Source organism: Periplaneta americana, chromosome 6, assembly GCF_040183065.1.
Source record: "Periplaneta americana isolate PAMFEO1 chromosome 6, P.americana_PAMFEO1_priV1, whole genome shotgun sequence".
Classification (NCBI taxonomy): Eukaryota; Metazoa; Arthropoda; class Insecta; order Blattodea; family Blattidae; genus Periplaneta; species Periplaneta americana.
The window spans coordinates 25,772,675-25,785,476 of NC_091122.1; the positions used below are offsets into that span (position 1 = coordinate 25,772,675).

The 12,802-nt window shown below is 32.6% G+C and overlaps 1 protein-coding gene and 1 long non-coding RNA gene across 3 annotated transcripts in view; one reads left to right on the plus strand and one right to left on the minus strand.

Moving 5' to 3' along the window:
* Positions 1 to 11,763, minus strand: part of LOC138701154 (uncharacterized) — a 761,914-nt gene extending 750,151 nt beyond the window's left edge. The window contains exon 1 of one of the 2 annotated variants that reach the window (XR_011332464.1): positions 11,489 to 11,755. This is a non-coding gene — a long non-coding RNA (uncharacterized lncRNA). Of the gene's footprint in view, positions 1 to 11,488 lie in introns of both variants that reach the window. The other variant, XR_011332465.1, reaches the window with a different exon arrangement.
* An 827-nt stretch (positions 11,764 to 12,590) lies between these two features.
* ct (homeobox protein, cut) overlaps positions 12,591 to 12,802 on the plus strand; it is a 693,629-nt gene continuing 693,417 nt past the window's right edge. Inside the window, exon 1 of the mRNA XM_069829769.1 lies at positions 12,591 to 12,693. Coding sequence (XP_069685870.1) covers positions 12,591 to 12,693 — 103 coding nt within the window. The remainder of the gene's footprint in view (positions 12,694 to 12,802) is intronic.

The following is a 12,802-nucleotide window of genomic DNA, read 5'->3' on the forward strand; positions in this document are numbered from 1 at the left end:
CCCAATCCGGCATTTGCCTTTGTGGCTTGGGAAAACCATGAAAAATCTAAGTCAGATTGGCTGACCACTGGGTTTGAACCCGAGACCTCCCGAATGCGAATCTCAAACACTACCGTCTGAGACATCTCGTTCTGAAACATTGTCATTGCAAAAAAATTTAATGAATCTATTTTTCTGGCCCGTTTCACAAATTCAGTTTATCTGAAAACAGTCCTTAAGCCCTGTACGTGCGAATACGTCCAAGAATCTGAAAGATTAATTAATATGCGTCAGTATGACATATGAGGCTTAAAAATGCTGAGTCTTGCAGTGTCTGTGATTTCTTCGCAATTCCAAGGAATGTGGAACTACTTGTGGCTTTAAGTCGTTTTCACATGAAGGACATTTGCACTTATTCCCAATCGATTACGGCATTAAACGCTGTAAAAAGCTAACAAGACGCAATTCTTGTAGTCGTGCTATAACCTCCCCTACATTCGCCACGCATCTTGCATATTTCCGACCTCGTACGTATTGCATTTCATGCGAATATTTCGAAACGGAGGTAAAGAAACGATTTCCGATAAGTGGCAATGATGTACAAAGTTCTTCACGCTACCTGAATTTTCTTGGACAGCTTTTGTTATGAGATATATTTTTCTCTTTAAAAAATTCCTCATACGGAAATGCGCACGTAAATGTTTATCATTTCTTTAGTGTTTCATAGAAACAAAACACTACGCTCGCCATTCCTTTCTGTATAAGTTAGTAAAGATTACGTACTACGATATAGCAAGAAATAAATCTGCAACTCCATCAAAGATTTTATTTCAAGTGTGGTAACTTTAAAATAAATTTTAATAGGTCTACATATAGGACTGGCGTAATTTAGTAACTAACGACAAGGTTTGTAATTCCTATAGCCTATGGGATAAAAGATCTGTAAGATACTGTAAATTTTAACATCTTTTATGTTACCATAGCAACTTCCTATTTAATGCATATATTTCTTGTCTAAATGAAACAATATACGATTGCTATTATATTACCATAGTAATTTCGTACGAGTTTTTTATTTTTGTAAGGTAAATAGCCTACAATGTAAATTTTAATATAAACGGTAGATATAGTTATGTTACCATAGTAACAACTTACTTACTTACTTACTTACTTACAAATGGCTTTTAAGGAACCCGAAGGTTCATTGCCGCCCTCACATAAGCCCGCCATCGGTCCCTATCCTGTGCAAGATTAATCCAATCTCTATCATCATATCTCACCTCCCTCAAATCCATTTTAATATTATCCTCCCATCTACGTTTCGGTCTCCTCAAAGGTCTTTTTCCCTCCGGTCTCCCAACTAACATTCTATATGCATTTCTTGATTCGCCCATACGTGCTACATGCCCTGCCCATCTCAAACGTCTGGATCTAATGTTCCTAATTATGTCAGGTGAAGAATACAATGCGTGCAGTTCTGAGTTGTGTAACTTTCTCCATTCTCCTGTAACTTCATCTCGCTTAGCCCCAAATACTTTCCTAAGCACCTTATTCTCAAACACCCGTAGTCTCTATTCCTCTCTCAAAGTGAGAGTCCAAGTTTCACAACCACTCAGAACAACCGGTAATATAACTGTTTTATAAATTCTAACTTTCACATTTTTTGACAGCAGACTAGATGACAAAAGCTTCTCAACCGAATAATAACACGCATTTCCCATATTTATTCTGCGCTTAATTTCCTCCCGAGTGTCATTTATATTTGTTACTGTTGCTTCAAGATATTTGAATTTTTCCATCTCTTCGAAGAACAAATCTCCAATTTTTTTTTATTTCCATTTCGTACAACATTCTGGTCACGAGACATAATCATATACTTTGACTTTTCGAGATTTACTTCCAAACCTATCTCTTTACTTGCTTCAAGTAAAATTTCCGTGTTTTCCTTAATCGTTTGTGGATTTTCTCCTAATATATTCACATCATCCGCATAGACAAGCAGCTGATGTAACCCGTTCAATTCCAAACCCTCTCTGTTATCCTGAACTTTCCTAATGGCATACTCTAGAGCAAAGTTAAAAAGTAAAGGTGATAGTGCATCTCCTTGCTTTAGCCCGCAGTGAATTGGGAAAGCATCAGACAGAATCTTGCCTATACGGACTCTGTTGTAAGTTTCACTGGGACACATTTTAATTAATCGAACTAGTTTCTTGGGAATACCAAATTCAATAAAACTTCTCTCTTAACCGAGTCATATGCCTTTTTGAAATCTATGAATAACTAGTGTACTTTGCCCTTATACTAGCATTTTTTCTCCAATATCTGTCGAATACAAAAAATCTGATCAATAGTCGATCTATTACGCCTAAAACCACACTGATGACACTCAATAAGTTCATCTACATATGGAGTTAATCTTCTTAAAATAATATTGGACAAAATTTTGTATGACGTCAACAAAAGTGATATTCCTCGAAAGTTACTGAAGTTATCCTTGTTCCCCTTCTTAAAGTTAGGTACAATTATGGACTCCTTCCATTGCTCTGGTACAATTTCCTTTCTCCAAATAGCAAGTACAAGTTTTCGCTTTTCACAACATATAAGAAAGATTCTTGCTTATTGAACAAAATGGAGGACATTTTCAACATTTAAACTGAATTCAATAAACCCCATATCTTTATGCGTAAAAGTGTCTTCCTGTTTTGTGTAGGCCTATGTCTTAATTATTAAAAAGGTTATGGCGACATCAAAATATAAGTTAACTGACTTGAATAAACTTAAGTTATATAAATAATTTAAAGACAATTTATTAATCGTTTTACACGCAGCCTTCAATAAAAAAAGGATCGTATTATACTTTTATTACCAATTCAACTCTAAATTTACATAAGTGACGGGTAACTTGATTTGGTTTCATAACATCGTCAAGTCAGGCAACTTTCCTTGTTAGATTAAAACATAAGTTCAAGGGACAAGCTCTTATCTGCAATAGTATCTAAAAATATCACATTTAAACTATAATGAAGCATAACTTAACTTTCTTATAATGTAGGTTATAGCATCTACTTGCATTAAAATAGATAGATCCAACTTTATCACTAATAATGTATTAAATTCTGCATTAATTCATACGCGAAAAATAAGTACAATAGATCAAAATTCATATCTCTAACGTTATGGTGAGTATATCGAAAGTATAACATATATTATGTTGTTTTAGTTGCAACAAGAGTTTGATACAAGCTTAATGATTTACAGTAATTTTTCACGAAAAGTCCGCACCAGCTCTTAAGAAGAAATGTCTTCTTTTCATTAAAATTAATCAAGGCAAACTTAAAATTTGCTTTCATTTAATACAATGCAACATCGTTATATTTTGGGTGAGAAAATATTTGTAAAAAAATAAATAAAATTTGTGTATCAGCTAAATAAATGTTAATGGACGTTAATTTTTAATCAAAACAAAGTGTTTTATCTGTCGTTATTTCAAAACTGACTCAAATGAACAGGAAATATGATTACTATTCTAAATTCGTCGATCTACACCTTTTCCACATGTATATTTGAGAACTGGTCAATTTAATTTCAGAAAGTGTAATTTGTATTTTAGATTAATCAATTGTATTTCAGAAAGCATAAGTTGTAGGCTATTTCAGATTCGTCAATTGTATTTCAGAAAGTGTCATTTGTATTTCAGAAAACATCATTTGTATTTCAGATCCGTCAGTTGTATTTCAGAAAGTGTCATTTGTATTTCAGAAAACATCAATTATATTTCAGAAGCATAAGTTGTATTTCAGATTCGTCAATTGTATTTCATAAAACATCGTTTGTATTTCAGATTCGTCAATTGTATTTCAGAAAACATCGTTTGTATTTCAGATTCGTCAATTTTATTTCAGAAAACATCATTTGTATTTCAGATTCGACAATTGTATTTCAGAAAACATCATTTGTATTTCAGATTCGACAATTGTATTTCAGAAAACATCATTTGTATTTCAGATTCGTCAATTGTATTTCAGAAACTGTCATTTTTATTTCAGATTCGTCAATTGTATTTCAGATTTGTCAATTGTACTTCAGATTCGTCAATTGTATTTCAGAAAACATCATTAGTATTTCAGATTCGTCAATTGTATTTCAGAATACATCATTTGTATTTCAGATTCGACAATTTGTATTTCAGAAAACATCATTTGTATTTCAGATTCGACAATTGTATTTCATAAAACATCATTTGTATTTCAGATTCGTCAAATGTATTTCAGATTCGTCAATTGTATTTCAGAAAGCATCATTTGTATTTCAGATTAATCAATTGTATTTCATAAAGCATCATTTGTATTTCAGATTCGTCAATTGTATTTCAGAAAGCATCATTTGTATTTCAGATTCGTCAATTGTATTTCAGAAAGTGTCATTTGTAATTTAGATTCGCCAAATGTATTTCAGAACCCATCAATTGTACTTCATATAATAACTGAATCATATATTTTTGTTGTCATGGAAATTATGTAATTTTTTAAGTTATCATAAGTTTGCAATAATGTGTTTATTAGGCTTCATTTTTTCTTTGACTTTCCTGGATTTTACAGTTTATTTTGTCGATATCAATGTATAAGCTTATATATATATATATATATATATATATATATATATATATATATATATATATATATAATTGAAAAACAGTGAATTAAGTTTATTTTGTCGATATCAATGTATAAGCTTATATATATATATATATATATATATATATATATATATATATATAATTGAAAAACAGTGAATTACAAACTACTGTAAGAATGTTAGAAAATTACGAATATGGCAAATTGTTGGCTCATGCTATTCTGAAATATAATTGATAACTTTTGAAATACAAATGACGAATCTGAAATAAAATGATGTTTCCTGAAATACAAATGACACTTTCTGAAATACAATTGACGAATCTGAAATACAAATGATGCTTTCTGAAATACAATTCATTAATCTGAAATACAAATGATGCTTTCGAAATACAATTGATTAATCTAAAATGCAAGTGATGCTTTCTGAAACACAATTGATTAATCTAAAATACGAATGATTCCTTCTGAAATACAATTGATGAACCTGAAATACAAATGATGCTTTCTGAAATACAAATAATACTTTCTGAAATACAATTGACGAATCTGAAATACAAATGATGTTTTCTGAAATACAACTGACGAATCTGAAATAAAATGATGTTTCCTGAAATACAAATGACACTTTCTAAAATACACTTGATTAATCTGAAATACAAATGGTGCTTTCTGAAATACAATGGATTAATCTGAAATACAAATGGTACTTTCTCAAATACATCTGAAAAAGTGTAGTTTTCTACTACCAGCTACGATTAATAAAACATATTCACAATTTGATATGATGAAGGATGCATAAAACAGAGAAAAATTCTCTCCGGTACCAGGACTCGAACCCGGGTTTTCGGCTCTACGTGCTGACGCTTTATCCACTAAGCCACACCGGATTCCAGTTCCGATACAAGATCGAATCCCTTCAGTTTAAGTTCTACTTCTCACAATATAGAATAAAATAAAATATATTCATAATTTATTTCATAAAGTAATACGATCTTCAAAAAGTAGGAAAAAAAAAAAAGAATAGACACGAGTTTCATGTCATAATCTAGACTTGAATTCGATATAATCAAGAAACAGAAATCCAGTGACGCAACGGAAAGCAATGGAAAACTTCAGAGCGCTTCGGATATTTTGTTACCTTCCAACATGGAATTCATTTAAGGCTTCACCGAGCGTGCCATTAGAATGAATTCCCTTGTTCTTAACCAGCGATACGAGAAAGACCAGAGATGAAGAGGCTAACATGGACTAAGGACAGAACTCCCAAAACATTGAGTCTAAAATAACTTATCAAAACCCCTCCAAGAAGAGCGTATTACTGAATATAACTAATAATTCTTTAAGATAGGCTACATTAAAAAGAGTCATTTGGGGAGTAAAGTTAGTTTATTGTTAGCTTAACCAGATGATACACCTTAACTTTCATGCTTAGAAAATAGTTCCACTTTCCTTGCCAAATCTTAAATAAAAACAAAATATAATCGCTTAAGGGAGGCAGAGGTGAAATTTTCGAAAAAACTGAAGAAAAATGAAAATTTGTTTTTTTCCCTTTTTATTATCTTTATTTTGATATGCCGATGTTAGTTTTCGATTTTGTGCCCTTAAAAGTATGAAATTAAAACCAAGATAACTGTATTACTATATTATTTCCATAATAAACTAATACTTATCATTATTTATATACCTTCTCTGAACATATAAATAAAAAGAAATATTGAAAATTTCTTACAATATGGTGCATAGAGCATTTGATATCAAACGATATAAAGTTTTATAAAATTATTAATATTTACAGAACTATTGTACTTAGAAAGTTAAAACTTGGTATGGCCATTACTAATAACATACTTAGTATCCATTATCAATTTCAAACAAATCGGATAAATTTTGTTGATTTTGAAATATTCACCTCTGCCTCCCCTGAAGAAGTAAGGTAAGCTAAGTATTTAATAACATTAAAAAAGTTGAAATCATGTTGCCTAGGAAACTATTCTTATTTAAAAATATCGACTGTAAATTAAAAAAAAAAATCACTTTTTTTTTTAAACTGGGAAACAATAATTAATGTTTACGTTGGATTATAATTTTTGTTAAGAAAGAATATTGTCGCCTAGGAAACGATGTTGATATCACATTCGATTGTATAGAATATTCAAGCTTGGATTTTTTTTTTTTCATTTTCCTGCTCAATTTTTAATAAAAATAAAACACAATCGCATAAGAAATTATTGTTGGTAACGTATATCGATTAGCCAATTCGGTAATACAATCATGTCGCCTAGGAAATTATTGTAATTTAAAAGAAACCGACAATAAATTTGAAAAAGTCACAATGTTTTTTAATTCGGAAACAAAAAATTAATTTATACGTTGGATTATGATTTTTTGACGAGGAAGAATCTTGTCGCCCAGGAAAAGGATGCTGATACCACATTCGAGTGCATAGATATTCCAACAAAAAAGTGTTTTTTTTTCCTGCTAAATCTTAAATGAAAACAAAATAAAATGACCTAAAATATGATTGTTGGCAATATTAATATCGATTTGCTAAATCTGTGATAAGTCATAAAGAAATTGCAATTAATTATATTGTTCATTAAATGATTTTAAATTTAAAAAGTCGGCTGTAAATTTGAAACATTCAGAATTTTCAAAACTGAGAAACAATAGGCCTACTTACTTTTTTCATTGGATTATAGTGTTTAAGGGGAGGCAGAGGTGAATATTTCAAAACCCACAAAATTTATCCGATTTGTTTGAAATTGATCATGGATACTAAGTATGTTATTAGTAATGGACATACCAAGTTTCAACTTTCTAAGTACAATAGTTCTGTAAATATTAATATTTTATAAAGCTTTATATCGTTTGATATCAAATGCTCCATGCATCATTTTGTAAGAAATTTTCAGTATTTCTTTTTATTTATATGTTCAGAGAAGGTATATAAATAATGATAAGTATTAGTTTATTATGGGAATAATATAGTAATACAGTTACCTTGGTTTTAATCTCATACTTTAAAGGGCACACAATCAAAAACTAACATCGGAATATCAAAATAAAGATAATAAAAATAGAAAAAACAAATTTTCATTTTTTCTTCAGTTTTGTTCGAAAATTTCACCTCTGCCTCCCTTTAATGAGGAATAATCTTGTCGCCTAGAAAACGATTGTTTACAACAAATTTGATTGAATAAGCCTAGACATTAAAAATTAGAAAATATTTTTTGCTGCTAAATCTTAAATAAAAACAAAACACAATCGCCACGATTTTTGGCATCTAACCTACCTATTTGTATAATAAAGTTTAAAGAAGTTACAACAGATTCATTCTTTCCCATGAAAAGATTAATTTGAAAAATTCACTACAAATTTCAAGAAATTTGTTAAATATGAAAGAATCTTGTTGTGTAGGAAAGCATTAGGCTCTATTTTTATATACATCATACTAAATTTGATAAGTTATTATCTGTTGCTTAGGAAACTATTGTTGTTAAGTTTACATAAATTTGATAGCAACTATAAATAATTCATAAGCAAGTTGCTTACTCGTATATAAAGTTGTTGGCATAAAGGCGTAAGTTCCAAACTTATTACGTAGACAATTATTGTTGCTGTATAAAACTAAAAATCATTTTAAATTAGTTAGAAACTTATTATCTAGAAAATTAATGTTGAAGTAAATCACAATTTTAAAGAAATTTAAACTTGTAGTCTCCTAAATGCTTACTGGCGTATAAAATTGTTAATTTTAATTTACAACCCTCCATGTTATTGATATCATATTCGATAACAATTTCGAACACCTAAACTAAAATATCGTTACCAGGGAATCGATTGTTGATAACACTTTCAATGATAAATTTGAATCAACTAAAATCTCGTCGCCAAAGAAGCGGTTGTTGATAGGCCTATCACTCTCAATGATAATTTTGAATAAAATAAAATCAAGGAATGGATTGTTGATTGTTGATATCACTGTCAGTAATAAATTTGAATAAACTGAAAGTCCGTTGCCAAGGAAATGATTAGTCTATTGATATTACTTTCAATGATAAATGTTAATCAACTAAAATCTCGTTGCCAAGGAAAGGATTGTTGATATATCTTTCAATGGTGAAGTAATTTGAAACAAGTGAAATTTCATTGTCAAGGAAATGAGTGTTGAATCACTTTCAGCAATGAAATAATTGGAATAAACTAACATCTCGTTGCCAAAGAAGCTACTGTTAATATCACTTTCAATGATAAATTTGAATCAAGTAAATTCTCGTCGCCAAGGAAGCAAGTGTTAATATCACTTTCAATTAGGCCTATAGGCCTATATCTTAACCAACTAAAATTTCGTTCAAAGTGAAGCTATTGTTAAATCATCTTTATTGATAAATTTGAATCAACTAAAATTTCGTTGCCAAGGAAACGATTATTGTTAACACATTCAATGATAAATTTGAATCAACTGAAATCTCGTTGAAAAGGAAATTATTGTTAATATCACTTTCAATTATAAAGTTGATGAATCAACTAAAATCTCGTCGCCAAGGAAACAAGTGTTAATAACACTTTTAATGATATATTTTAAAGAATTAAAATCTCGTTGAAGAGAAAGCTATTGTTAACAACACTTTTATTGATAAATTTGAATCAACTAAAATTTCGTTGCCAAGGGAACGATTGTTGTTAACACTTTCAATGATATATTTAAATCAACTGGAATCTAGTTGAAAAGTAAATGATTGTTAATATCACCTTATTGATAAATTTTATTCAACTAAAATTTCGTTGCCAAGGAAACTATTATTGTTAACATTTTCAATGATAAATTTCAATCAACTAAAATTTCGTTGAAAAGGAAGCTATCGTTAATATCACCTACATTGATAAATTTGAATCAACTAAAATTTCGTTGCCAAGGATACGGTTGTCGTTAACACTTTCGATGATAAATTTGAATGGACTAAAATCTCGTTGCCGAGAAAATTGTTGATATTACTTTTAAATGATAAATTTCCATCAACTAAAGTCTCGTTGCCAAGGGAACGATTGTTGAGACCACTATCAATGATAAATTTCAATCAACTAAAATCTCGTTATCCAGGAAATTGTTGATACTACTTTGATAAATTTTAATCAACTAAAATCTCGTTGCCAAGGAAATTGTTGATATTACTTTTGAATGATAAATTTGATTTAATTAAAATCTCGTTGCCAAGGAAAAGATTGTTGATACCATTTTGATGATAAATTTGAATCAAGTAACATCTCGTTACCCAGGAAATCGTTTACATTACTTTGATAAATTTAAATCAACTAAAACTTCGTATTCCAGGAAATCGTTGATATTACTTTGATAAATTTTAATCAACTAAAATTTCGTTGCCAAGGAAACGATGTTCATATTACTTTCAATGATAAATTTGAGTCAACTAAAATCTCGTCGCCAAGGAAATTATTGTTAATATCACTTTCAATGATAAATTTGAATCAACTAAAATCTCGTTACCCAGTAAATCGTTGATATTACTTTAATAAATTTAAGTCAACTAAAATCTCGTTGCCAAGGGAAGGATTGTTAATATCACTTTCAATAATAAATTTCCATCAGATAAAATCTCGTCGCCAAGGAAACGATTGTTGTTGACACTTTCAATGATAAATTTCAATCAACTAAATTCTCGTTACCCAGGAAATTGCTTATACTACTTTGATAAAATTAAATCAACTAAAATCTCTTTGGCAAGGGAACGATTGTTAATATCCCTTTCAATAATACATTTCCATCAACTAAAGTCTCGTTGCCAAGGAAACGAATGTTGTTGACACTTTCAAAGATAAATTTGAATCAACTAAAATCTCGTTATCCAGTAAATCGTTCATATTACTTTAATAAATTTAAGTCAACTAAAATCTCGTTGCCAAGGGAACGATTGTTAATATCACTTTCAATAATAAATTTCCATCAGCTGAAGTCTCGTTGCCAAGGAAAAGATTGTTGATACCACTTTCAACGATAAATTTGAGTCAACTAAAATCCCGTTGCCAAGGGAACGATTGTTAATATCACCTTCAATAATAAATTTTAATCAACTAAAATCTCGTTACTTAGAAAATTGTTGATATTACTTTGATAAAATTAAACCAACTAAAATCTCGTTGCCAAGGAAAAGATTGTTGATATCACTTTCAACGATAAATTTGAATCAACTAAAATCTCGTTACTCAGGAAATCGTTTATATTAGGCCTATTTTGATAAATTTAAATCGACTAAAATTTCGTTGCCAAGGAAACGATGTTCGTATCACTTTCAATGATAAATTTTAATCAACTAAAAACTCGTTGCCAAGGAAATTGTTGATACTACTTTTCAATGATAAATTTGATTCAATTAAAATCTCGTTGGCAAGGGAACGATTGTTGATATCACTTTCAATAATACATTTTAATCAACTAAAATCTCGTTACCCAGGAAATCGTTTATATTGCTTTGATAAATTTAAATCAACTAAAATTTCGTTGCCAAGGAAACGATGTTCGTATCACTTTCAATGATAAATTTGAGTCAACTAAAATCCCGTCGCCAAGGAAACGATTGTTGTTGACACTTTCAATTATAAATTTGAATCAACTGAGGTCTCGTTGCAAGGGAACTATTGTTGATAGGCCTTTCACTTTCAATGATAATTTTGAATAAGCTAATATCTCGTTGCCAAGGAAAGGATTGTTGGTATCACTTTCAATGAAGATTTTGAATAAGGTAGAATTTTGTTTTGATTCTGCTGTGTGCCAGTGAAGCAAGTTACGAAAGTAATCTCAATTCGCAAGGATGTCTCGGCGGCGGAGGAGGGGTGGGGCGGCAATAAGAACTCACGTCAGTGCGGCCGGCGTTCCCGCGCTGCCGTCGGGGTGCTGCAGCCGGCCGCCGAGGCCTCGTCGCCCGCCAACACCGACAGGCAGCGTCCGGGCTCCTCGAGTTTTACCGGCCCCAGAACCGGGGGGGTCTCGTGGTAGTGGCGGCCCACACACACACGCACGCACACACACACACGAGGTGGACACCGGCCGCCCTCCGCCCCCGCGTCGGCGCGCTGAGAGTACAAAAAAAAAAAAAGGGTAAAAAAGAAAGGAACAGTGGCACGAGGATAGGAGATCCCCGGCGCGGCGGGGTTTGTGAGATTGAAGGCGAGAGAGGACGATACAGAAAAACGGTGCGCATAACATACAATACAGAGGAGCCCTGCGCTACGTTCGATTTTCTTCCTACTGCCCGTTTTGTGTCCCCCCCCCTCTTGTCACCCCCCCTCTTCTTTCCCCCTTGACGCCGGTCTGTCCTTTTTGGTAGGTTATTGGTTGGGTCCCCCCGAATGCGGCGAAGGCTTTGGGGTCTGCGATTGTGGCAGTGAGCTTCCTTTCTCGGCCGCAAGGTGGCAGCTCTGTACAGCAGGCCTCTTTCGAAAAGGCGGAGCGCTCCGCTTCCTTTCGGCGCGGTGCAAGAGAGAGGAGCAGGGCACAAGGATTTGTCCCTCGGAGGGGTGGAGAGGGTGTGAGTCTCTGTCTTCGTCTTGTTCTGTGCCGGCCTGCCCTCCCCTACCCCCTCTCCCCACCGCTGTCGCCCCCCCACCCTGCCTCCGCCGTGCGCCGTGGTCGAGAGACTACTTGTCAGTCAGTCTGAGGGAGGGATTTGCACAGAGCGGTCGCGAGATACCAGTACGCACGCCAGCACACGTGGGCGAGGGTTATATTTTTGACGTCACGTGTGTCCAAGTGCAGTATGGAATATTCGTCATGTTTGAATTGAAAGACTCCTCCATCTTACGCAGCAAGGTCACCTCACGCATTTCCATGGAAACAACATTCTAGACATAAAAAACGAAAGTGCTTCTTCATACATTTCCATGGAAACTGAACTCTGAAAAAAAAAATAAACAACAAAAAACAAAAGAAAGTGAAATGACGGCGTTTTCATCGTGATGATGGCAACGTTTATGATTGTTGCTGCTACTGGTGACATCTCTTCTACATCCTCTGGAGGAAGAATCGTCGCCAAACAAGAAGGTGGCGGTTGTCGGGAGGTACGTAATGGGCCGCTGTCATCGATGGAAAAAAAAATATCATCTCCTTTCTCCCCATCATCTTCCTGTGTGAAGTGTTACGTGTGTACAATTTTTGTGAATTTTTTTTTCTG